Source organism: Cynara cardunculus (assembly GCF_001531365.2).
Source record: "Cynara cardunculus var. scolymus isolate 2C chromosome LG 11, CcrdV1, whole genome shotgun sequence".
Taxonomy (NCBI): Eukaryota; Viridiplantae; Streptophyta; class Magnoliopsida; order Asterales; family Asteraceae; genus Cynara; species Cynara cardunculus.
Window position 1 is genome coordinate 10,079,817 of NC_037538.1, and position 25,480 is coordinate 10,105,296.

At 35.2% G+C, this 25,480-nt stretch overlaps 5 protein-coding genes and 1 non-coding gene across 9 annotated transcripts in view; 3 read left to right on the plus strand and 3 right to left on the minus strand.

Annotated features, from left to right (window-relative positions):
• The window catches only part of LOC112522148 (alpha/beta hydrolase domain-containing protein 17B-like), a 5,865-nt gene extending 3,303 nt beyond the window's left edge, over positions 1–2,562 (minus strand). Inside the window, exons 1-2 of the mRNA XM_025131228.1 lie at positions 1,933–2,562; positions 284–320 (exon numbers count right to left, since the gene is read on the minus strand). Coding sequence (XP_024986996.1) covers positions 284–320; positions 1,933–2,288 — 393 coding nt within the window. The 5' untranslated portion in view covers positions 2,289–2,562. The remainder of the gene's footprint in view (positions 1–283; positions 321–1,932) is intronic.
• A 1,926-nt stretch (positions 2,563–4,488) lies between these two features.
• TRNAI-AAU lies at positions 4,489–4,562 on the plus strand. Its single transcript has one exon. It is a non-coding gene; the product is annotated as a tRNA-Ile (tRNA).
• Positions 4,563–5,921: 1,359 nt separating this feature from the next.
• LOC112520687 (inactive poly [ADP-ribose] polymerase RCD1-like) lies at positions 5,922–12,542 on the plus strand. 3 transcript variants are annotated; one of them, XM_025129147.1, is made up of 8 exons: positions 5,922–6,312; positions 7,903–8,014; positions 9,243–10,415; positions 10,515–10,756; positions 11,205–11,305; positions 11,392–11,580; positions 11,666–11,761; positions 12,298–12,542. In XM_025129147.1, the coding sequence occupies exons 3-8, from the start codon at positions 9,346–9,348 to the stop codon at positions 12,349–12,351; spliced, it is 1,752 nt and encodes a 583-aa protein (XP_024984915.1). In that variant the 5' UTR covers positions 5,922–6,312; positions 7,903–8,014; positions 9,243–9,345; the 3' UTR covers positions 12,352–12,542. The 3 variants fall into 3 exon arrangements, with proteins under 3 accessions (XP_024984915.1, XP_024984916.1, XP_024984914.1); XM_025129148.1 differs by having other exon boundaries at positions 5,950–6,312; positions 7,908–8,014; XM_025129146.1 differs by lacking the exon at positions 7,903–8,014 and having other exon boundaries at positions 5,973–6,312.
• A 679-nt stretch (positions 12,543–13,221) lies between these two features.
• LOC112521182 (probable inactive shikimate kinase like 2, chloroplastic) lies at positions 13,222–16,592 on the minus strand. The gene is made up of 8 exons (XM_025129893.1): positions 16,346–16,592; positions 15,294–15,481; positions 14,964–15,158; positions 14,805–14,866; positions 14,600–14,663; positions 14,389–14,507; positions 13,593–13,769; positions 13,222–13,511 (listed from the first exon to the last, which is right to left on the minus strand). Exons 1-8 carry the CDS (start codon positions 16,571–16,573, stop codon positions 13,414–13,416), a joined length of 1,131 nt encoding a protein of 376 aa, XP_024985661.1. The 5' UTR covers positions 16,574–16,592; the 3' UTR covers positions 13,222–13,413.
• Positions 16,593–17,582: 990 nt separating this feature from the next.
• LOC112522272 (protein MOS2-like) lies at positions 17,583–20,922 on the plus strand. 2 transcript variants are annotated; one of them, XM_025131393.1, is made up of 2 exons: positions 17,583–19,070; positions 20,804–20,922. In XM_025131393.1, exon 1 carries the CDS (start codon positions 17,679–17,681, stop codon positions 19,050–19,052), a length of 1,374 nt encoding a protein of 457 aa, XP_024987161.1. In that variant the 5' UTR covers positions 17,583–17,678; the 3' UTR covers positions 19,053–19,070; positions 20,804–20,922. The 2 variants fall into 2 exon arrangements, with proteins under 2 accessions (XP_024987161.1, XP_024987160.1); XM_025131392.1 differs by lacking the exon at positions 20,804–20,922 and adding an exon at positions 19,840–20,202.
• Positions 20,923–22,161: 1,239 nt separating this feature from the next.
• LOC112521121 (uncharacterized protein At4g14100) lies at positions 22,162–23,106 on the minus strand. The gene is made up of 2 exons (XM_025129814.1): positions 22,573–23,106; positions 22,162–22,441 (listed from the first exon to the last, which is right to left on the minus strand). Exons 1-2 carry the CDS (start codon positions 23,078–23,080, stop codon positions 22,269–22,271), a joined length of 681 nt encoding a protein of 226 aa, XP_024985582.1. The 5' UTR covers positions 23,081–23,106; the 3' UTR covers positions 22,162–22,268.
• Between the last annotated feature and the right edge of the window lie 2,374 nt (positions 23,107–25,480).

Genomic DNA, 25,480 nt, shown 5'->3' on the forward strand with positions numbered 1-25,480 from the left:
CCCCACCTGTTACAAGACCCCACCTGGAGGAGGATATACCGGGTTTGTTTGGTTTGGACTTTGGTAAAGAGTTGATACAAACGTTTAGTTTGTATATTATGAAGTCTAACGTGGTAATTGAAATTTTCTTATACTTGAACAAACTACAAAGTTCATAATGGTTTTCAAAATTGATTACTATTTACTATGACTCACATTAGTTGTAGTGTCTTCTTTTGGTTTCGGTAAAGTAGTTTAGACATAAGCATTAGGCAAAAAATGACAATGAAGTTGACGGGTTTACCTTGCCGGTAGAAGCTCCGTAGCCCGAATAATCATACCTGTCAAAGAATCGAGACAGAAAAAAGAACAACGATAATCATATCAAACATCGAGTCAAAAAAGAAATCAAATCGTACTCAAATACCCCATAAAGTCCAACCACCAAAACAAATTTTTTGTCCAAATTAAATCAAGCCCAAAAGTTGTGAAAAAGCCATGTCTTCAGAAGTGAAATACTGCATATGAAATGACTAAACGAGTGTAGAAATCTAGAGAACCAAGAACTATGTGAAAGTAAAAAAAGATGACTGTCGAAATTCCACACCGAACACTTTGATCAAAAAAAGGTAAAACCCTAATTGGCAAATGTAGCAAACAGCAGATAATCAAGATCCATGATCAATTTATGGGTTCTTTTACCCTTTTTCCAGGTAATTGATCAGTGAAAAATGTTCACTTTATAGCCAAAGAACCAAAGAAAATAAAGGTACAAACCCCTACAAAAAAGTTGAGAAATTTCACTTTTCACCTTTTCTTTTTTCCCACTTTTTCTCCACAAGATACAATCAACCTAGCCAAAAAATTCAAGTGGATATATGCTTTATAACTATGAAATATAATGGTAACCAGTCGGGTAGCATGAAAACAACCCCACATAGTTGCAGGGCACCACTCGTTTTACAGTTCATTTCTGCTAGTTAGAACAAATCTATATAAACCAAACCAAACGAACACAGTAATCCTTCATGAAGTGGGGTTTGGAGGGGGTAAGATGTAAGCAGTCGTTCCTCTATATCTACCTTAGAAATCATGTAAAGATCTTTTACATTGAAGAAACAAACCATAGAATCTTTAAATTTTGATACATCATCTAGAGTAAGAGAGCAGCAAGAACTTCGACAGAAAAGGGGGAAAGGGGTGCATTCACCAATCCCATGGAAGAAGGATCCTTCACACACCAAACTATTTATGCCATCCACACCAATCCCAATCCAAATCCAAATCCAAATTCAAATTCAAATCAATGTTAGAAAATAAATACACGCTTAAGATCAAAAAACCCCAAGAATTCAAAATCCAGAGCATGGGAAGTAAAATTAGATCAACATCATGATCCAAAAAGGTTAAAAAGCTCACTTCTTTCGCTGTTTAGTTGTGGGTTTTCGACTTTGGATGGCAACCGAATTACTTTTAGGTTCAAAATCTATACTGATATGTTTCATTTTGGTATTGGAAACTACATCAAACAGTACAAGAAGAACTGTAAATAAAGAAAGAATCCTATTAAGGATATACAGTTATTACAAAATCTGCAAATAGAGATTTGGCATTCAAAGATTAATAATTAGTCACATCTGTTATTTAAGAAATTAAAACACCACCAAAAACAAAGGGATCAAAGCAAGCTATAACAAAATCATAAAGAGCACACACACACACACACACACATATATAAACATATATCCATATATAAAGATGAAAACTTCAAAATAAATTAAAACAAGAAAAAACCATTGCAACAGGGATCATAGAAAGCTAGAGAAGATCACAATAGTTAAAAAGACAAAAGTCCATCACTCTAGAGAACAACTTCGTAAGCTAGTATTACTATTTGGGGGAACACTAATTTTAAAAAAGTTAGGTGAGAAATTGAGAAGAGAAAAAACGGACCCCATTAGATTGACTCTGAGATTGGCTTTGAGTTGAACAAAGAGGTCAAAGAGTTGACCCAAATCAGCAGCGTTGCCATGGGAATACAGCAGAGTGAGTCTTGCACAAGGGTTTTTAAGATAAAAAGCTACAATCTTGTTGCCTCTTTTGGTGCGTAACGACCACACATCAAGTGAACAGCCACCACCGCCACCGCAACCGTCATCAACGCCTCCGGCAGCCGACGTCAGGGGCATGGAAGAGGATGTGTATATAGCCGTTAGCTTACCGTCCTCTCGTTTCTTGATCTGGTAGGTGGAGGGAGAAGGAGGAAAGAATGCGAATTTCGCACTGAGATGAGAGATTACACAACCCATTCATTCACCACCCCCACTATCACATTTCCCTGCTCATCAATGCATGTTTATACGTATTTCTGTAATCTCAAATAAATCTTGGCCCAATTAGATGTCGATTTTCTGGGTTTCTTCAAAAAAATGGGTAAATCTAGCTGGGTTTCAAAGGTTTTGAGAGAGATGAGTTGGGTATCTGAGTTTGGCTAAAGAAGAGATTTTTACAACTTATAAGAAAGAGAGAGAAAGAGACCAGGGAGATGGAGGGTGTGGTGGCCGGTGGGAGGGAGGGGAGAGAGAGAGAGAGAGAGAAAGAGACCAGGGAGATGGAGGGTGGAGTGGCCGGTGGGAGGGGGGGAGAGAATCGACGGCGGGGAGAGAGAGAGAGAGAGGAGGAGGAAGAGGAGGGTGGTAAAGGGAGAGAGACAGTTTTTCAAGGAATGGAGTTTGATGACTTCATTGCTGGTCAGGGTTGACAGTGTGGGACCCACCGTTTCCACCCCTCATTTACCCCTAATCGACAAACGATTTTCCAACAGTACCATACAAAAGGATATGAATAATGGTACTCCATGCATTATCCACTTGTACATTGATGTACAACCCATCCATCCTCATCGTCTTCTTCTTCCTGCCATGGAAATCACAAGCTTCAAGCTTCAATATCATGTGCATTAGACCAGTTTATAAGAATCTCTTAGATTTAAACCATTTGTTTTAATCAAAAATTGACTTTTTCTTTTAATTTTTTTAAAAAGTAATTTAATAAGATTTCATATATTTTCACATATTCGAAACAAAAATAATATCGTAAAATGGTAACATTTATGAAACAGTGATATATGTTTCTTAAACAATATACGGGCTAAACCCTAAAGGACAATAGTATCACTATATACTAAAATGTGGTACCACATATTTCATTGTCTTATAGTCGGTTTGTAATCTTGGTTTAATAAGTCTGTTTTTGTTTCTATTATTGATCCGAAATTCTATTATTTTGTAATGTTAGCGTCCCTTCTATATTGGTTGTAACAGAATATCGTTCAAGAACTGCATGCATAACACATGACAGATTGCCAATGCTTAAAAAGGACAATAATGTCTACTCGGTCTTCATGCTCGTCTTGTCGTATTTGTATCTCTATAAACTGATTTTCGAAACACCAAGTATAAAAGCACAAACCAAACACGAAACGACTTTTAACTCTTGGGTTTAAATCATATGGTCATGAAGCAATAAAGTTACACGTTTTAAACAAAAACAACAATTAATGTATGTCAATTGTCAACATATGTTTGTGGACCAAACTTGGATTGAAAAACAAAATAACTAAAAATCACGTATTTAATAAGCGAATAAGGAAATCAATTTATAGATACTCAATGCGGTTCCCCCACCAGAATATTGCGTCTGATCACCCATGAAAGAATACGAAATTATTGATCCAAACAATAAACCGAAAAAATATATATTATGAACGAGGGTTCCAACCGAAAACATTATCTGATCGAGCTTGAATAAGCTTTTACTTTTTAGTAATAGCCGTAGTTGTTTTCTCTTTTTAACACGATTCGTGTTGAGTCTGAAACCCCGTGTATACTCCGTACTCATGTAACAAAAGTAAAAAGAATCGTGAGACAACTCGAATCATAAAGTAAAGGTGTTCGAGTTTACCAAATAAGACCACCGTGCCAAAAGTTTGAAAACATGCATTTGGTTGCTTCCCCCATCCCACCACTTATTCTAAACGTCGGGATGTTTTGGACACACCATGAACGTTAGTATGCATGAACCATGTTGTAGATGACTGAAATGTCTTAAATGTTTGGTCATCTCCTTTTTCAGCAGTAACACCCTTTATCAACCTCAAATAATATTTAGATCCGAAAAATAATCTATAAAATTGGGCTTTATAAGTGCCATTACGTACATAATGCGTTAATAAATTGGATAAAAATAAAGGGTCCACTTATATCTATCTACATCATCACAATCAAACATTTTAAATGTAACTTCCACTCGTGTTTTAAAATTGGGCTCAAGATCGACGTATTGGATATTATAACGTTTTCTATTAGTTTTTTTTTTTGGTATTAAAAGAGAGTTATATATACACATATATATATATATATATATATATGTATGTGTATGTGTACATATTTTGTTAATTATATTTGTCAGATATTGATTTAAGTAAGAAATATTACGACTAAAACACAAGGCCTATTAGCTCAGTTGGTTAGAGCGTCGTGCTAATAACGCGAAGGTCGCAGGTTCGAGACCTGCATGGGCCAAGTTTAATGTTTTTCGTTTTTTCCGCTTTTCATCCCCAAAGTTTTCCTTTTTGCATTTTCACCTAAATTTCTTGTTTCTTTTCCAATTTAGCCCCAAACTTCTGCTGTTTGCATTTTCACCCCCATTTCTTGTCATATGTTAAATTTACCACAACAAACGGAATTAGACTATAACTATACCATATAAATTATCTTAATTTGTGTAATTTTGTTGTAAAATAACAATTAAAAGAAAAATTGTTTAAAATATTCATTTTTCTCACATAAATTGTCTTATAATTATTTCCTTATGCAAATCCACCTCCCTAACTTGCATACCTCCGTACGTTGTACTGTCGCAATTGTGGACCTGGGTTGAATCTGATTTTTTTTCTTTCTTTTAGCTAAGTCTTCAAGCGGGGGCGCTAGGATTTGCATAGATAGTGATATTTGAATAAATCATAGAGAGAAATGATTAATTTGGCTAATTTCCTCAATTAGACACTATCTAAGCTGTGTAATTTGTTAAATTTTAATAATAATAACATTGATTTTTATTCTTTTATGAATAACTTAATAAGATACAAATTAATTATCGTTGTATCTGAAATCATTACATTAGATATCGATCTTCATAATAATCTTTCAAACCTAACTTAAAAACCAAACAACAATATTTTCACACTCACTTTCATTTACATTACTCTCAAACTAATTTCATAAAGGTTAAATTGTATGAAAAAGTAACGTACTTTAACTTGATTCCTATTTTGGATAACTTACTTTCAAAAACTTTCATTTTGGTATTTAAAATTTAAATATTTAAACATTTAAGTACCCGAATGAAGCATTAACCGGTTACCATGCTAATGTGGCGAGTGATGTGATATCCAACACAGTGTTATTTGCTATTCATCCCAATTTCATCTCATCACTCGCCACATCAACATGGTAACCGGTTACCCGAGTACTTAAATGTTTAAAACTTTACATTTTAGGTATTAAAATGAAAGTTCAAGAAGTATGTTACCCAAAATAGGAATCAAGTTAAAATACGTTATTTTTTCATGCAATCTGCCATTTCATAAAATAAATAAACACAAACGATCTTCTTCTAACAACCATTATTCAGATCAACTTACATATAAACCGACTAATTTCCCGAACAACAATACATAATCTGGAGTCATCACAAATGAACCTCAATAACCATAAAAACTTTAACAATATTTAGCTTCAAACTTAAAGATCGATTTTTCACTACATCTTTATAAAATCTTAACCAATACGACGTAAATCAATTATTAAAAAAAAGCTGTAGTGCAATAAGTGTTTAAAAAAATTGATTTTATATTTATTTAGAAAAAAAAAAGGAATAAATAAGTTGTGTCGTTGCTACTTGACTTGTGAGCTTATCTGAAACCCTAGAGTTACGTCCCTTCCTTCATTTCTTCATCCCTCTTTCTGCGAACAGGCCAATACGAATCTCGCCGACCTTTCTCTCTCATATATTACTTTTTCACCAAGCTATAATCTTTCAACCAATTCACACCCTAATATAAGAATTCTAATGAACACCAAAGTCATCGCCTCTATATCGTCGCCGTCTCTTCCCTTTCTGCCCAAAATCCTACATTTTTGAGCCTTTCAGAGACGGCGACTTCATCACACACCGATCGATCCATCTATTGATTGATCATCTTCATCAAAATCTATCTAAATTTCCTGATTTTGCTTCAGCCTTTATAGTTTGTTTATCTTCTTTAAAAGGGTAAGTTTATGTTGTTGTTTGTTTTTTGGAATTTAAGATCATCGTTAGTCTTTAACAGATCGGTGTTAATTTTTGCTTTCTAGTGGCATTTGAACCGATTTGTTGATCTGTGTTTTGATTGATTGCAAAAGTACTGGTTTTTTATTCATTTCCATCAAAACTTTACTGGTTTAATGGGCTCTCTGAGATTTTCGACGTCTAAGGATGATTTCTTTCTTATTGTTTTTATAAAAAAAATAAAGTATGCCCCTTGTATGAAAGCCTTATGCAGATCACTTATTTGTGAGTTTGGTCAAAGCATATGTCGGTTATCGATTGTTCGAGATTTTATGAAATCTGAAGTATTTCTTTTACTGATTTGTTGTCAGAGAACCTTTTTCCCTTGTTTCTGTTCTATTTTGTTCGATCTTAAAAAAATAAATAAACGTATGTCTGTTTCTGAAATGTTTTGCATTTGTTCTTTCAAAAATTTATGTGTCTCTGTGAATTATTTGGCTATAATTTATGTATGAGTTGGATCAATACATGTGTGGGTTCACAAGCCTCATAAGTAGTGTATGAAGGATCGGAAATATACTCTATACGTTCAAGAATAATTGACATACCAGACTTTGAAATGCATGTTTAGATGCTTTTCTGTTTATGAATTTGTGTTCTTAAAATATTTTCTCAATCCCTGAATGAGAAGTAAATAAAATACGCCAGAGTTACCAGGATTTAACACCTATAATGGAGGGAATGCATGAAGGTCTTTCAACAACTGTTGATATTTTACGGAGACCTGTCTTGAAATAGTTATATGGATGTGAAAGAAGTACTAGTGGGAACATCTATATGTGATATGTAATGCATACTTTGTTACATAAGAAGTGATTGAAAAATAAGAACTTTGTAGATGAACTGGTTTTGAAGTGGGAAGGATATACATATTTGTTGTGAGAAGGTGATGATATGACTGCTTGTTAATTTATTACCACTTCTCATTTGTGGGGTTATGTTTGGAAATAGGAATTCAGAGGTTAGGGCACTTGGCCTTGAATCAATATTAGGTTGAAGTGGAGTGGATGAAAACACAAGTTTGATGTCTTTGTGGTGAATTTTTGGAACACTAACTTGTATATTTAACCAACTGCAAAGCATTTGTTAAATTATTTGATTCTGTCTGATAAGGCGAGTCTGTTTTTTTATTTTTGGAATTCAAATACAGCAACTATAAACTGGGGTCTTTTTGAAAAGAACCGCCCTACCTTCTTTCGAGTGGAATGCTTTGAGTTGGTTTGGTTTAAATACGGTAGTTTTGAATTTGACATTGATATTTTTGCAATTTTATTCAAAAAAGTTTGCATTTTGATTCTCTTTATATGGTTGGTTACATGTAGTTATTCACCTTTTTTGATGTATGAAAATAGTTCTCTTTGGTTTTGAAGATAAAACACAGCTAAGTTGTCACTTGAAATTCAAATGTGAACTATTTTTTTTGGATGGTGATGGTGTGAGGATATACAAATTTTTCATTGAAACAATTTTTTTTTATTGATGTCTGTTCTTTTTTTCTTAGTTCTGAATTCTGATGAAACATTTGTGTTTTAGTGTAGTATTGGTTAGAGCTGTAATTACTATATGATAGTATTAGAAATTTGTCGACTTCAAGTGATGGCAGGAAGACGGCCGAATAAGGAGGTGAAGTTGATTTCAAAACATGGTATGCTTTCAATAGTTGCATCGGGTGTTGTTTTGGAACGTTTTGGTTATTATTGTGATTGTTTTTCTGGACGGTTATCATCTTTTTGTTTTTTTGTATATTATATTCCTTCTTTGTCCATATTTTTTGGGTAAGTTTCTAGTCAAATATCTCTTTTCCTATCATCATCATTAGAAAAATATCAAAGCAATTGATTTGGTCCAAATAGTTTGTTTGTTTTATTTCTGTTGTATATATTGAATATTTTCCTTAAAGTGCCAAGCTAAACATAATTTTCAATGCGGTGGAAAGATTATGTTTTTTGATTTACCAAAAGTCTTTCGTATCCATTGTTAATTTATGATCTTTGCTGATAATAAGCTTGTATGCATTTTTTTGGTTGATAACGTCGTTGTCGCAATGTCACTTTTACATCATGTAAAAGCAAGCTTGCTTGTAATGAGTTTTGGTGTAAGATCCTCATAATATATACTTCTTTAATGAATTCTTTTGATCATCACCTTACATTCTTATGGTGTTGACCTTTTGATCGCATCCTCACATAGATAAATGACTCTTTTTTTATTCCATCAGGTCATCACTGTTTTAGCTTTCTCTAGTGAATCCGATTCACCTTCTTTCTTATGCATTCATCTAAACAACAATATCATCGTTCTTGAGTCTTTTATGATTCTCGACCATTACATACCTAGGGGCAGTGTGCTTAATGCTTCTTTATTCTGCTTAATTCTTTTTTTATCGTAGGTATGTTCCATGGTATCAATTTCTTATACTAATCCTTTTGACACCTAATCGGTTAACTCTTGCCTTCTATAATGCGCTATTCACTTGTTGACCTTCATGATCAAGTCTGTTCGCCGATTCTCTTTCAAATTTTCCTCGAATCACCCTTTATCTACAGTATACTGACCGCTGCTCATGATCTCATACACAACATGCATGTAAAATATGTTACAAATCCAAAACATCGAATGTGGCATTCTTATTTTCATCTTAAAGGTCTCTTCACTTAATTGTTCATGTTACTTTTTGAAATGCTATTCTTGTCTTCAAGGATATTGGTTTTAGTTTGTGAGTTGTCATCTGAAAAACTTAAAAAGGATATGAATGCATTTAATAATTTTCTGCCTACTTTTTGTGCTGTTATGTTGCTAACTTGCATGCAATGATTTGGATGGCACGGTATAATTTAAATTCATCGTGTTGTTCTTTTTGAACTTTTATGCAGGACATGCAATTTCTTCAGCATCTAGTTCTAATAGATTGTACATTACCCCGAGTAGTTAACTTTTAGGCTGACTAGTGTAAATAAGAATAACCGTGTAGATAAAATGGCATCGAGGTTGGTGAAAGTCTCAACAAATGGTCGTAGGATTATTGTTGATTCAAAGAGGAAAATAGTAACCCAATGCAGGGCTCAGATAGTTGGTGCTAACAAGTCATCGGGTGTGAATGTGAAGCCTGCATTGAACAAGCTTGGAAAGAGAAAGAAAGCAAACGAATGCAAAAGCAAATGTTGCTCTTGCTCAAGGAAAACTTTAGTGAAAAACTACTCAAATTTTATGAAGAGTGGACTGCCGCAACGCTTGCTGTTTTCTCAAGATGGTCAGTGGGTTGACTTCTCCCAAGAAATCATTGAGTTGGTCAAAGAAGACTTCCGTTCAAAAAAGGTGGCAATTGACGTGAAGACTAATGGGTGTCATTTCATGCTAGACATTTTGTATATGATTCAGGTAGATCTGAAAACTGGTGCCCAGAAGCCAATTGCGTGGATTGATGATGCTTCTAACTGTGTCTTCCCTGAGTTGTATTCAAGTTGTCATGGTAATCATGAATGCAACTTGTCGGAAGCACAAAAGGATTTAGATGTTGGCGAGTCTTCTGTGACCCCTGAAATTAAGTTGCATTTGGAGATTGAGCTTAATGGATTAAATAACAATAAGCTTGAGGAATGTGTGGGTGAGTCGAATTATAAGAAGATTAAAGTTGACCATGAAGGTCAAAGAGACAACTGTGATGTTGATATGAATGACAATAATAACCTTGTTGATGAAATTCAAAAGAGTGACGAGTATGTCTCCCCAGTTTTTGGAACCAATTGCGGAACCGTGGATGTGGAAACTGGTAAAAATATGTTTGTTACTGGTCTAAACGACATGAAAGTTGACATTGTTGATGTCAAGAAATGCTCTAGTAGCTTAGTGGAAGCAAGGTTGGAACTGTTCGAGAAGCAGATTGAAATTACCCAAAAGCTACGTGGCAAGGCGAATGTGCAATTTGCTTGGCTTGCTGCTGCAGGAAATGCCCCATCTAGCATGTTTTTTTATGGGCATAATGGGCCAAAACTGGGGAAGTATGGCTACGGAATTCATCTTGCAGCTGTTCAGTCTGCCAACAGCAGGTTTGAATAAAAATGTTATGTTTCTTGCTTTTTTGCTTTTCCTTGGTTGTTACTGTGATTTCTTGAAGGGTTAATCTTTTGTTGTTGCACTTGCTACAGTGCTACAATTTGTGATGTTGACGAAAAAGGAATAAGGCATATGGTATTATGCCGTGTGATCTTGGGCAATACGGAACTTCTTCATCCTGGGTCCAAACAGTTTTATCCAAGCGATCAGCAATTTGATAGTGGTGTTGACGATCAGCAAAATCCAAATCATTATGTCATTTGGAACATGAATATGAATACACACATTTACCCGGAATGCATAGTCAGTTTCAAGATGTCTCCGGCCATCAAAGGTTGTAAATTCATACCCCTCAACTGTTCATCTCCAATCACTTTCTGGATTTAATATTTTATGGTAGGAGTTATCGAGTTTTTGAACCATCGTGCTTAAGCTTTTCGTAGCAAACAACCATGCATCTTGCTGCAAAAAGAAGACGAAAATGCTACACGTTGAAGGAATGCTTGATTCTGATTGAAGTGCCAAGTATTTTTTGCAAGCTATGGTGGTTTGGGCATTTTTCTGAAGAACAATAGTTAGTTTGCAACTTAAAGTCAAGTTCGATGGTTTAAAATTGCTTTTTGAAGTAGGGTATGAAAAATGTATCAGAATTTATTTCCTTTAATATTGAAGAACATGGTGATAGATAGCAGGTTCTATATTATTGGGTGGTACTTGCTTCAGTTTAAAATGTTGAAACTTATTTAAGAAAAAATGAAACATTTTTACTAATGTTATTGCAGGAAATCTTGTTGCCGAAGAAAGTCGGTTGGATATCTCAAGAGTCACTACGACCCATGATGCACATAGACCTTTACACCTGGATTCTTCTTCGAGTAAAACGGTGAGCCCTTCATCTTTTTATCATAAATACAAAATTGAATTAAACATTATCTTTAGCTTTCAACTTGATGTTAATATTCCTTTTAGGGGAAACAATGTCTACCATCGGAAGCAATGAAGCTGCCGCCTTCAGAGAAGGTTCCTAGTGTTGGTTCGAGCACACCTAAAGATCCTAAATCTCCATGGATGCCGTTTTCTATGTTGTTTGAAGCTATCTCTGCTAAAGTAGCCCCAAATGATATGAGATTGCTGCATATCTTTTATGAATCTTTTAGGGTAAGTCTAGTAATCGCACATTTTTTCAGCTTAATACTATTTTTATTTGCGGAAATTGTGCTCATCTTTTATAGCGATATTTTAGGCCAAGAAAATGAATCGTGAAGAGTTTATTAGGAAGTTGCGATCTGTAGTTGGCGATCAGATACTAAGGTCTACAATATCCAGCCTCCAGTGCAAGGTGTGATTCACTTAACTTTTGATTCTTTATAGTCTTGACGATTGCTGCTGATTAAACATTCTTACACAAATCGAAGATTTAAAAAGAATTAAATTAAATTAGGACCCGTTCTTAGTTATGGATCTTATAGGTTTTTGACGGGACCAAACTGTTACTGAATTTTTTAAAACCTAGAAATGAACGAATCGAGAGTTTGAAACCAATTTATGCACACCGCACCCAATGTTATGGATCGTTGGAACGATTGAAGTTCAACTTACATTCTCTTTCTTTGTTTATTGGGCCATGGCATGGGATTCTTTATCTGAATCTTCGGTGATGTTCTCTGTGGCATTGGCTTAACGGGTAAGGAGGTGTGCATCCTTCTAGAACAAGTGGAAAGTCTGGGGTTCGACTCCAGGCACCACCACCTGTGCTGTGGGACTGGTACCATGTGGGCGCTCCAGAGGGAAGCGTCAAATCCTTTATGCAGATTCTTTTGTTTATGTTGAGTTTGCCAGCATGTTCAATTTTCGTTCTCTTTTTGTTGTCTGCAGCATGTTGCGACTTCTGCAAGCTTGTCGGAAGAGAAGGAAGTGCAAGAAGGTTGAAAAAGTTCAAAAACTTGAAACCTTCTTTGACGTTTGTTTTCGTATGCAACTGATGCCAGTAGATTTATGTTTTGATCACGCTTCATAAACTAGTTGCTTTAAAATTGGCGATACTTTTGTTATAAGTTGGTTGGATGTGTAATCATGCATGCAAGGATTTGAATTAGTAAAGCGGCTAGCTTTTGTTTGTCGATTTGTTGCTTATGGTGTCAATGACCTTGAACGTTCTCATTGCCGTTGTCGAATTCCGTCGACTGTTGGCAATTGTGGACCGAAATGGCTGGTTATGTCGAGAAGCTTTTTGATTTAATTGATATTAACTTGTGATCAAGACTTGTTGTTGGTGTGTGGTTCTGGTGCTACACAGCAAGCTTGACATCCATGCTAACTGAACAACTTCAGCTTATATGATATCCTTTCCTGTTTGGATATCATTTATTTTTATTATATATAAAGTTTATAAAAATATTTAGTACATATATTATAAAATTTATTACATATTATAATAATATAATTTAAGTGACGTAAAGAAATTGTTTTTGACAAGTTTAAACTAATGAACTAGTTGACATTTGACAAGAAACTTTAAATCGAAAATGGGAAATGCTAAAGAAATGGAAAATAAGAAAATGAATGAAACTATATGAATATGCATGTTAAATTAACAAGAAAAATACAGTGTTTTTCGATTTATTATTTTTTTGGATTTTCTCCTGAACCTCCCCTATACCCCCTATATATAGAGAGAGAGATCGTTTCAAATGATCAATGATCCAAATTTTTTTTTACGCTTCTCATCTGAACTCTTATTATCACATTATCCTTAGTATGCATGTGTGTATATCAGTATATATATGTACTCATTTGTAATTTGGTTTATGCTTTTTGGATCTTCTTTTGCATCAGACTGAAAACAAGGTGACCATACAAGAGGTGCAGATATGGAATGGTATATAGAAATGCTTGTTTCTATCCATTAGGATCAACATCGGCAAAAAAACGAAAAACGAGAGAAAAATTGAGTGGGCGGAAGCTTTTTGGAGTGTCGAATATAATGTAGGTTTAGACAGCACCCGTTCCAGTTGCAGGGTCCCAGCCAGGAGGTTTGATGTTCGGCCAATCCCCCCGACATCCCAGCCGTATATAAAGACCCTTCTTACCTTCAAAAACATCCCATTTATTCTAATCAAAATTCAAGGTTCAGCTGAGAAAAGAACAAGAATGGGCATGCAAATACGCACCTGGAAGCTTTTTATCCGACAAGATTAACTGTTTAAGGGCGCTCAGCGTGGCCTGTGCTACGGTTTTGGAGTAGTCGCTGTCCCAACCGCTAAGCTTCACCACCACGTCTGCATTGGAGAAGCCCTTACTACCACTCTGAATGTTTATCCTGGCCTCTTCTTTTGCTGCTGCTTCATCTGATACCAACCAAAGAAGCATACACTTAAGAACAAATGCCGTTCCTGTTTCTCTTTCGAGATTTGTTTTCATAAAATTGATTTCTGCTGCAAGTAGCAGGACAGTACATGACAGGGCAATACAAAAACTTCTTGTTCAACATTTGGCGCAACAAGTAGACTCTGACTGGACAGGACTGAGTGGGACAAAATTCTTTTTCATAGGTGGAACAAAAATCAGGGAGATGAGACAAGCTTGGTAAATTACTATACTACCAACGTCAAATTGAAACCCTAAAACCTTCCAGAAATTCTTTCATACGCCTGTCTCACTCAATCCTGTCCAGTCCTGCAGCATACCAAATGCATGGCACAAACACAGTGAAGCTTATGAACCCATATGAATAATCTGTAACGACATTTCACATATGCATCTTCAAATAGATTTTTCAATGGATGCACATATGAAGCTTCCCTTCTCACGATATTTGACATCTTATTTGAACCGGCCCCTCTATTCTTTTACCATTTTAAAACCAATTATTGGGTTGGTTCGGTTTGTTTTTAGAGAGCAAATCGTGTTTCCATAAGTAGAATGCAAAGTGTTGAAAAGAAAATAATGAGAAGTCGAAGGCATCACCTTTAGCTTCCGATTGTGACAGCCAGACTGTAAATCCTGAGTAAAGATGCCGCCATCGATCACCACTAGCAGCAGCACCATGCTGCCCTCCTATCGTTGCAACAACTGAACGGATATGGCTGCAAATGGCGACAATATATTCCATCATATAACATAAAATTCTATTAAGCAGAAAAAGAAAAAGAGGTTTCAGGAGAAGTGCATTGCATACCTACTTAGGCTTTCCAGTATGGCACTTTCTGTTTCTGCTACAGCATTTGACCCTTCTGCAATCACTAATAGAATTTATCACTTGTTAATACTCAGAAGTATCAATTTGTAAAAAGGTCATAGATAGATAGAATCGTGTTATTTAACAGGAACTCAAAATCCTGAAAATGGTTCTTGATCACAATGGATACAGGGAAATCACTCACATGAATCAACTGTTTGCTTAGTAAAAGTTTCGAGCAACTCTTTTGTATCGAGTGGTGTATACCTGAGAAGCATATGAACAGGGTAAAAAGGTAATTCTAGTATTATAACTTTCGAAAAAGAAATCTTAGCAATCCTCGTGGTTCTCAGGTGGAACGTACCCAAGGCCAACTGCCAGCTCTCTAGAAACTTTATAGTTGATTTCTGAAGACTCCCCAACTAAATAAATCGACGCCCCTTTAAGAAGTTGCAATACTCCAACCGTCAGAGACTCCCATGTTTCCGTGATGTCAGGCCATTTCACATCTGGATCTTGCTTCTTCAAATTAACAACCAGTTGATCATCATCTAACAGCCTAGAAACGCATGAACTTTGTTGTTAATAAGAAGATTCAACTAGTTTTCTAACAGTTATCAGTCTGGTTAATAGGGTAATTAGCTCCAAATCAAAGCGTTTAGAAATCAAGGATTTCTAGATGATGGGGGCATACCATATTGTTTCAGCTGGCTTTATCTTGTCATACAAGCTAATTTCCATGGCAGTTCTAAATGATCCATCCTGCTTCATTTTGATCGTTAAAAAACTCTCGTCGGCATCAACAAGTACATCTTTCGAGCTCTGAATGCTTTCATCTCCAAGCAACAATCTCAACTCTACCTCATCTGAACCATCTGAAAACTGTCAAATGCATCAGAAATTGACCAACTTTTCAACTATGTTGATTTATATGATGAATGCTTGCCCCCTACATCCCCAACTACAGTCCATTTTCTGTCTTTTAAGAGTCGAATGGTTAGAACGCGTGAAATGCCTCGATTTCTCTCTAAAAGAGCGCTTACAGAGAGATTAGAGATTCCTACGATCATATATACAGGTTTGATGGTCTGTATATAGCTCAAGTTTACAAACTAAAATTACCTATTTATTGATTGTTGTAGTTACAAAGGTTTATATATCAATCTGATTCCATTGTTTTATCATTCATCCTTGATTGTGAAACTTGTATTCATATATTCTTAGTTGCAGGTTCAAATAAAAAAACTAAATATCCTGAGAAGGTAAGAATGAAAGGTTAAAAAGGAAGGTTGATATATGAATCACTAAGAAATCCATTTCAAGATGCAGATGTGAACACCCATGTGAATAACCTGCAACACATTTGCATCAGTTTTTCACATACCCTTTTAAAACCAATTATTGCCATTATAGTAGTTACTGAAATTTCTGACGTTGTAACCAATTTTTATATATAAAAATCCGACATCCAAAATCAAAACACAACCACTAATGGATAAGGAGTTCATCTATCTCCGAAGCTTTCCATTCTGAATCCCTTCAATACACTTGGGATATTCCAAATTCTGGTGCATATACTTGTAATTTACGAAACTTTAACAGTTATTTAAAGTAGCAAAACTGGTTTTCACATAATTGGGGATGATAAGTGATTTCGGAAAGCAAAATTCGCATAGAAACAAACCCTACAAATTTGGGCACATGGGGATTTATGAAAAATGAAATGATTTGTTGTTAGCAAATTACCTCGTAACTGGTAGTGGTTGTGGAGGCAGTGGAGGAACTGTTGTTGCAGATGAAAGTGTTGGGTTTTGTGGAGGGGCGGAGGTTGATTGAATTTGAGCGATGAAGAGATGAAGATTGAATTGAAGTTGAAAATGAAATTATGGTGGTTTTAAGATGAATGGGAATGAGAGATGTTGAAGAGAGACAAGAAGGGGATACAGGTGCCCATACAGAAGCAGGAATTGCCATTATTGTTACTGTTAATGTCATTCAGAAAGATAAAGGAGGAAACCTTGTAAAGCTTTTGAAACGATGTCGTATCTAACTTAACATCTTCTACAGTCTACACCACAAAAATAATGTATTTTTACCCGATTCAAGAATATATTTTACCAAATTCAAGAACGTATTAAACCAATGTGTATATAAATTTATACAATAGAAAGGTATTCATGCAATATAACAAAATAAATTTTGATTTTAATGTTTAGTTTTTATTATTTATTTTTATTTATATAATACAAATTCAAGAGCGTACTAAACAAATGTGTTTGATTTGAAATGAAATTGAATTTCATTGTTTATAAATAATTTATAAAACCAAATTATAAATAATTACAAAACTGTTCAATTTTTTTTAGTTGATTTTTAAAAAACAAATGTTTTTAATATATTTTAAAATATTATTATATATAAATTATATGAAATTCCATGAAATATCAACCATCCCATGAAATTTCAAAATCACATATTTATAAGATTTTATTCCTTAGTTCTTGGTCTCCCACTCAATTATTGAGACAAATTTGTGTTAATTAAGGTTTTAAATTACAATTGTTTTCAACAAATGACTGTTTTGTCTACTTAAATACCTTTTTCTATTAATATTTTACATGTCGATAAGTTTGTATGATTGGAATTTGTCTATAATTTATGTTATAACCACGGTCGTCTAAGATCACTTGTGGACACCTCAATTCCTTGGGATCGAACCCAAATCCTGCCAAATACCTTGTAGCTGTTAAGGTTCATTTGCAATGATTTAAAATAATCCTTAATTTCCTGAAAAATTAGTCGATACAGGTAAGCTAATCCAAATAATACCCACAATTACCCAAATTTTATTATTATTTTTATAAGAATTTATAAAAAATAACATTATGATATGCTAAAGTTTATGGATTAAGAAACTTTAATGTAGTAAAAAAGAGACATCTTGGTTTGAAAAATTGCCGGATGCCGGTTGAACCCTAATAGTAATCCGAAGAGGAAATTGCTCCCGTCGATCCGAATATAAAGACCTCTTTGGTTCCACGCCCCACCATCACCATCTTCATCCTGCTCGCAAGATACCATGAAACTATCCTTTTCTCTTTCATCATCAAAACCCCCAAAACCCACCTTAAAATCTTCCGGAGATCAATCATCGTCGTCTGTGAAAAGAGAATTCGTCACAGAATTCGATCCATCCAAAACCCTAGCCGATTCCAATTCCAAAACCCATGTTATTGCTCCGATTTCCAACGAATGGAGACCTCAGAAGAAGATGAGGATAATCGATCTGCCCGTCAAATCCGACGACCCCAATCTCGAGTTCGAAGTCGTCGACTCTGCCGTCGAGCCCACCGACCCTAACATCACTTATGGTCTCAATCTTCGTGCCAAGAAAGAATCCGATCCCGATCCGGAACCGAAACCCGACAGATTTCAATCGACTTCTTCGATTGACAACTTGATGTTAAACAAGTTGAAAAACGATCTAGACAGGTTGCCGGAGGATAGAGGAATGGATGAGTTTCAAGACGTACCTGTGGAGGACTTTGCAGCTGCTTTGTTAAAAGGTTATGGATGGTATGAAGGAAGAGGCATAGGAAAGAACGCTAAAGAGGATGTTAAGGTTGTAGAATATAAGAGAAGAGCTGGGAAAGAAGGGCTAGGGTTTGTTGATGATCTCCCCGTTCCTCCAACCAATGATAGCAATAACAGAGCTGCAAATACCAAACAAGAAGGTGTTAGTAATGGGGAAAGACGACAGAAGATCCATGTGGGAAAGGATGTTAGGGTAGTGGGAGGGAATGAAGCTGGATTGAGAGGTAGGATTGTGGAAGTGATTGCGGGTGGTGATCAGGTTATTTTGAAGCTTTCAAGAAGCCAGGAGGAGGTTATTGTTCATGCCCGAGATGTTGCTGATTTAGGTTCTGTTGAAGAAGAGAGATGCTTAAAGAAGCTTAAAGAGATTAGCATAAGGGGAAAGGAGCAGGGGTCGAGTAGAGGTGACAGAAAGAGTAAAGATTCAGCGGGTAGTCGTAATGATAGTAAAAGGAGTCTGGAAATACACGAAATCAGTGCGAGTTCTTCGGTGTCTTGGTTAAACAGTCACATTAGAGTTAGAATTATCAGTAAGGAGGTAAAAAGAGGGAGATTGTATCTGCAGAAGGGTGTGATTGTGGATGTTGTAGGTCCAACTACTTGTGATATTTCTATGGACAATAGTAGGGAGCTTATTCAAGGGGTGGAACAAGATTTTCTTGAAACTGCACTCCCTCGGCGTGGTGGACCTGTTCTTGTTTTGTATGGTAGGCATAAGGGTGTTTATGGGAGTTTACAGAAGAAGGATATGGATAACGAAACCGCAGTTGTTCGTGATGCAGACACACATGCCTTACTTAATGTACGATTAGAGCAAATCGCTGAATATGTTGGTGATCCTGATGATATTGGATACTGATTTGATGTCACTTTTCAGGTACTTGAGTTATATTTCTGAAAACTATATGAGATTGTAGACTTTGTTAAAGTTACAAATTTGATGCATTTATCAGTGGGCATATAATTTAGTTGTCTATTAGTTTCAATTTGATACATTTATCACTAGACCAACAAAGATTAGTTGGCCATTTTGTATGCTATAATCAATATGCAAGTGAGGAATATATAATGATTCAGGAAGCTCCTTAAAACACTCAGTTTCAGACATTTCATAGTGTTGGAACTTTATTGTAACGAGACAGATGGGAAGCCAACAAGCTAAATAGCTTGAAGTAACGGAAAGGAAAAAGTATGCAAGAAAAGAAACACAATCCAAATTATTTCAGCAACTGGGTCGATCAAGGACGAATTGGAACAACAAAAAGAGCGTTTCTGTTCACACCACCCTTACGACCGACTTCCTTTCCATAAGTAGTAGTATTAGCAACATCGCCAGTAGTTTTGCAGCAGGACGTGTACTCCCCATCGCAGCAAGGAATATTGGGGTGCACGTCACCTGCAACTGTTGCAACAAGGAACATCATCATGATGCTGATTACACCAATTTTTTTCACAACTGTAACCATCTTAATTGGATAGAAACGATGATTTATGTTTCTTAGATGAGTACTGGTTTGTATGATTAACGTAACAGTGATATATATAGGAATAGGAGGTAAAGTGAGTGATTGAAGTTCGAAAATGAGTTTCTTGGATAACATCGACATGAAGCAGAAAAGCCTGATAAAAATGATTTATCAATGCAGGATATGGAAGAGATGTGAAACATTGTTAGACTTCCCCTTTACAACATTAGTCTTTTTCCAGCATAGTTTGACATATTTCTGGCCCTGGGCAGCTATTATTGATGTAAACCTCATTTGCATAGACGATAAACTACAAATCAGTAACAATGAAGTCCCTTTTCATTATTGAAATGTCAATTATTCAACTGATGGGTATCTAACATGTAGATTCTAAAGTTCCATGTTGACCAAAAACATCACAGACAGACCAAGTGAAGCAAGGTTTCCAGGGCTACTTTGACCAAAATGGTTATAGGATGTTAGAAATTGAAGACTTTAATAAAGTCATTTTTATTGAGGCTAAATGCAAATTACTTGGTCTCTTGAACTTCTTTGAATGTGTAGATTACTGACTGTGATGTTACCTCTTTTAAACGGAGATGAGTAGAACACGAGATAAGATGATCTTAATCTCCCAGAGCATTATCTATAGATGTAGTTTCATCATTATCAGGGATGCTGCTGCTGCATTGCCTTCTAGCTTATCCTTCCTTTTGGCTTTATGAGTTGTAATGAAATGGAAGATCTGCACAAGTTATTGAAGAATTAGCATTGTGATCAAAACCCAGTAGTTGAATTGGTCAAAACAAGCCACATTATGAGTAAGCTGACATAATCATGTATTCATGTGTAGAAGATCTTAAACAATCCAAGATTCTTGATCAATTCTCTGAAGCTAAAACTAGGTAAAATTGGACAAAATGAAACAAGACAATCTTACATTTGATTTAAAGCTTTTTTTGTATTATGATTTAGGTGGATATTCCTAGTTTTGGTTTAGGCCATTTGATAAGCCCTGAACTTTGGGTTATCTGTTGATGATCATAATAATTGCTTGCCTGTAGTTTATGTTTCTTGAGGTGCAGCTGGGAACCCAATCCATAGCATTATATGTGGCCATCTGTATAACCTTTCTCTTATGCAGACAACAGAAGACTTGTTTGACTAGCAATCAGATTGATCCCAAAAGATTGGTATTAATGCTTACTTATTTGGTAATGAAAACTGTCTTGGGAAGTGTGCATAGTGTGCCATGTATCCTTCTTCGGGATGAATTTTCATCATTAATGGTGAATATGGATGTTGTTGTTCATGATGAGTAACACGTATGTATTCCTGATGAATATGTCATGTATCTGCGAGTGGTTCTATCCCGTCTCATTAAGAAAGAATTCCAAAATTACATCCAAGTTTTTATCAGTTTGTTTGGTTTTTTGGGTTTGTGACTTGGAAAGAATCCTTGTTATTGGGGTTTCTATTTTTATGGAAAAAGGAAAAAGAAATGGATGGGTGGAGGATGAACTTGTGGTGCCTTTTCAACTCCTTATCCTGCATCCTTCTCTTTCATACCCCAAATTTTAATAACCAACAAAACCCAAATTTAAACCAAAACAAGATAATATGTTTATTTCTCAAATTTACTCTCCTTTTCTTAGTAAGTTGTAGCAATCATGGACCTTTGTGATTAGTAGAAATATATGCAAGTTAGAGAAAAAAAAAACCTCTTCTTAGTAAGTTGATAGCAATCATGGACCTTTGTGATCAGTTGTGTGCCCCTATGTTTGTTGGGGCTATAACTTGTGACATAGGTTTGTGAAATGTGAGTCTAAATTGTGGGATTAACAACCACAAAGATGGTGTCGGATTGGTTTGAGCTTGGCTCCAAAGGTCAAAAGTATCAGGAGGTTCCAAGTTCAAATCCAAGGAAGAATAAAAATCCCCTTGTGGCCACGGAGGTTCAAATGCGGTGACTCCGGACTATCTGCAAAGCAGGTGGTCGTTCTGGGATTAGTCGGCTCGCATAACGGGTTGGATATCCAGGTTAATAAAAAAAATGTGGGATTAATGGTTTCTTGTTTAGCAAATTTCTCATTATTCAGCCCTTAATATTGGGTTTATCTAGTTTTTTTTTCTTAACTTGTGAACATTTTTTACAAATGCAAGCATCAGATGTATTACTGAGAATTTTATACGCTGTTTAATTGACCAAAATAACTAATGTTTCAACCACATTCACATTTTTGGAACCAAAGTCCCATTTTAGTTAGAGTTTATGTTATGCATCTGCATTATATAGCTTTATTTTCATATTAAAAAAAGGAAAAAAGTTCTTTATGCAAATTACACTGAAAAATAATGTGAAGGGCGTAAAATCTGATCAAAATGGAAATTCATCAATAAAATGACTAAAAAGTGAAGCTATTTTGATCATTTTTACCTTATATTTGCTATGATAAGATTCGTATTTATCACCCTACATATTTGAACATTTTGTTCTAACAGTTTGATGAATAAAACTTATTGAATGTTTGATAACAAATGTAGGGAGCATTTATTCAAATGGAAGCAAATCATCTACATAAGCAGGCAGAACCACTGAATTATTATCACTACATTGAGGAGACTCTGGAACTCAAATCTTCCAAACCTGTATGCTGCTGAATCATAACATCCTTTGTTGTTTTAAGGCCACCATTCTCCTCAAAACAATATGCAGGAACCTGCCACTTTGCATCCTCAAGAGCCGCACCTACTTCAAATGTCATCACATGTGCCTCCCTTCCTGCATCTCAACAACCCCCATGTCATCCATCAAAATTCAAAACCCTAACCCCCATGTCATCCATCAAAATTCAAAACCCTAACCCCCAAATTAATATTATTAAACAATTTGTTTTAAATAATCGAACGTACCGGTGTAGAACACCCAATGGACGGGGCGTTTGCTGACAACATCCTCGTAGTAGGTGATGAATTCGGCCTTCTCCCAAACGTTACACACGAACCCATCCACCTGGCGTTGACCGATATATGTGGCTCCATCCAGCCAATTAGGCCGAAGAATTCCAACCTCCAGCTGAGCCGAGCTGCATTCGCGATTGGAATCCAGTGTGTAGAAGAATGAGGTACCGTTGTTCCATTCCAGATCGTACAGGACTTTTCCCAGCTGATACTGGACGATGTTGAAGTTACGTCCATTGATCCAGTCATACCACAGATCTATCAATTCGATTATTCCGCTTTTGTTCATCACCAGAATCGAGTGGAATTGCTCCGGCCATGCTGTTGGGGTTGGGTTAGGTGGCTCCTCCCCCTTTGTCACTCCAATAAATGAGCTTGAAAATACTAGTACAAGCAGCACAACATGAATCGGAAAGGGAGAGGCTGAAGCCTTCGTCATCGTCGTCATCATCATCATCATCGCCGTTGAATGGAAGGAAACTGGACAGGTGTCGTATTTATATAGATGTCTGTTTATCTATATTTCAAAGATGGGCTTATGCAGGATATGGGCTTAATTTTTACATATAAATATTGGGCCGGGTTTGCAGTGCAGTATTCTTGGGTTGGGCCGGGCTTACAATGCAGTGTTCTTGGGCTGGGCCGTCAATCATCAACACTAGTGAGTACTGAGTAGTGACCTTTCTCGAATCTCTACCTATGAAAAAAAGGAAAATGAAAGTGATTTCGGGTGAAATCATGATCCATGAATGGTGATTGATAAACCAAACCAAAATCAAATGTGTATTCCATTTGAATCTAGAGTTTAAAAATAAATATAGACTTTTTAGAGGTTTATTTTGTTGGTTTTTCATTAAATCCTGTATAAATAAAGTTGTCTGGGTAGATTAATCTATCTATAGGTTGCAAAGGTTTTTGTTTGAAAGTTTTTTTATAGATAAAATGAGGGTGTTTTTTAATTGAGAAGGAACATAGCTTGACTTTTTGCATAAAGCTCCTCCTAGAAAGTTTACTGAATAAGTTAATTTTTTATATTATCAAGCCACTACCAAACATATACGTATAGCTGACCGACTAAACTGTAAGTCCAACCAAACTCATTAAACTACTAACAAACACGACTTTACTTTTATTTCTAAAGGCAAAGGTTTTTCCTTTTCTGATAATCATGGATGTTCAGGTCAGTTTGTGCACGCTTCAAATAATCCTAAAACTTCTCTCTATACACATTGCCCTAGAGAAAAAGTTCCTATGCCTTGTGCCACATCATCATTGTATTACGACATCATTAACGTCATCTTTTAACTCCCTATTTTATCGTTTTTCATGTTTTAAAGATGTCGTTTTTTTCCCTTTTTAAGCTCACAAGACAATGGTAAAAACCCATAACAATAAACTAAATATTTTAGTTTATCTTTTTGGGCATATATTAATTCTTTTTTCTCTGTTAGCTTATTCTGTCGATTTATTTTGAAATGTCATTTCAACTTTATTTTCAAATTAGACTTTACAAAAAAGTATAGTGGTTGCTTTCTCTATTTTTCCTAAAATTTATTGACTACTTATATGATAAAATAATGAAATTACATTGGTGGTCCTTGTGGTTTGCTTAAATTTTAGATTCAAATCATTAAAACAATTATATACATTAATATCCCTAACTTTTCAATTTCACAACACCTAAGGTCCATGGAACTAGGTACACTTAGGTCATTCCACTGGCACAACGAGTGTCCTAGTCCCAAACGAAGCCCTTTGAAGGTAGAATTAGGACCGTTGTGAGGGATAAATCAGTCTTTTAAAATTTTTATGGGTAATTAAAATACTGGTTTTGATTTATAAAAAAAAGTTTAGTTATTGTTATTAAGTGGCATTTTTGAATATCAAACTATAAAATGCTTGCATTAGCATATGTTCATTTAAATATTGTGATTTTCAAGAATTGTGAATATATAAAGACGAAAGAATGGGAATTGTTGGAACCGAACAAAATACTCTATCAACTCGAATTTGCTTGTCACTTTATACATGTAATCAACGAATACTTTTACTTAAATACCCTCGTTTAATTATCTTTCTCTTGAATGATGTAGTTTAGCCTTGTAGAACTCGTAAGAACATAAATGAAATAGAATTTTGTACCATTTTTATGTTATAAAAATTGGACATTATCCATTGTTCAAACTATAATTGATTAGTGTAAGTTACTTAACATTCACTAGTAAAAAAACATATTAAATAAATACGTGAAAAGCCTAAACGAATAAGGGCAAATTTGTCAACATGATACAAATATAAATCAAAACCTCGAATAATAAAACATGAACATAGATCATCTAAAACGACGTTTTGAAACAAATACATCAACTATGAGTTAGTTAATCTCAAAATGAAGATTAGAGTTTTCATATACATCAATGGTTTCTATAGTTCTGCATCAGGTATAATAAAGATCGAGAATTTTACCCGGTATAGTTAATCAAATAAATTTCAAGTTTCATCAAACTCATTAAACTGCAAATAAATAAAATCTTATTTTTATTTTTAAAAATAAACATTTTTTCTTTTTAATAATTATGGATATTTAGTTGAATTTCTATATACCTCAATTGAAAACACATTGCCCTTGTGCCACGTCATGATTGCTTAGTGACACCATTAAAGAAATTTTTGACTCCCTATATTATCATGTTGTTTTAGTATATCGTATATAATATTTTATTGCTTTTTTAACGTCACATGACAATGGTAAATACCCATTTCAGCTACCTTTTTTTTATAGGGTGTCCGGGCCAAAGACTGACTAATCCCCGGTAATTTTGGAGGCTAAACATGGCCCCACTTAAATGTCGCCAACACT

Coding starts and splice junctions, on each gene's coding strand:
- LOC112521121 (XM_025129814.1), bottom strand. CDS start 23,080: ATGATGATGATGATGACGACGATGACGAAGGCTTCAGCCTCTCCCTTT. Junction 22,442..22,572: donor CCATTGGGTGTTCTACACCG/GTACGTTCGATT, acceptor GTTGAGATGCAG/GAAGGGAGGCACATGTGATG.
- LOC112521182 (XM_025129893.1), bottom strand. CDS start 16,573: ATGGCAATTCCTGCTTCTGTATGGGCACCTGTATCCCCTTCTTGTCTC. Junction 14,508..14,599: donor ATACTGGAAAGCCTAAGTAG/GTATGCAATGCA, acceptor CGCCATTTGCAG/CCATATCCGTTCAGTTGTTG. Junction 13,512..13,592: donor GTCGGATAAAAAGCTTCCAG/GTGCGTATTTGC, acceptor ATGTTTTTGAAG/GTAAGAAGGGTCTTTATATA.
- LOC112520687 (XM_025129147.1), top strand. CDS start 9,346: ATGGCATCGAGGTTGGTGAAAGTCTCAACAAATGGTCGTAGGATTATT. Junction 11,306..11,391: donor ATTCTTCTTCGAGTAAAACG/GTGAGCCCTTCA, acceptor TATTCCTTTTAG/GGGAAACAATGTCTACCATC. Junction 11,581..11,665: donor TCTTTTATGAATCTTTTAGG/GTAAGTCTAGTA, acceptor GCGATATTTTAG/GCCAAGAAAATGAATCGTGA.
- LOC112522272 (XM_025131393.1), top strand. CDS start 17,679: ATGAAACTATCCTTTTCTCTTTCATCATCAAAACCCCCAAAACCCACC.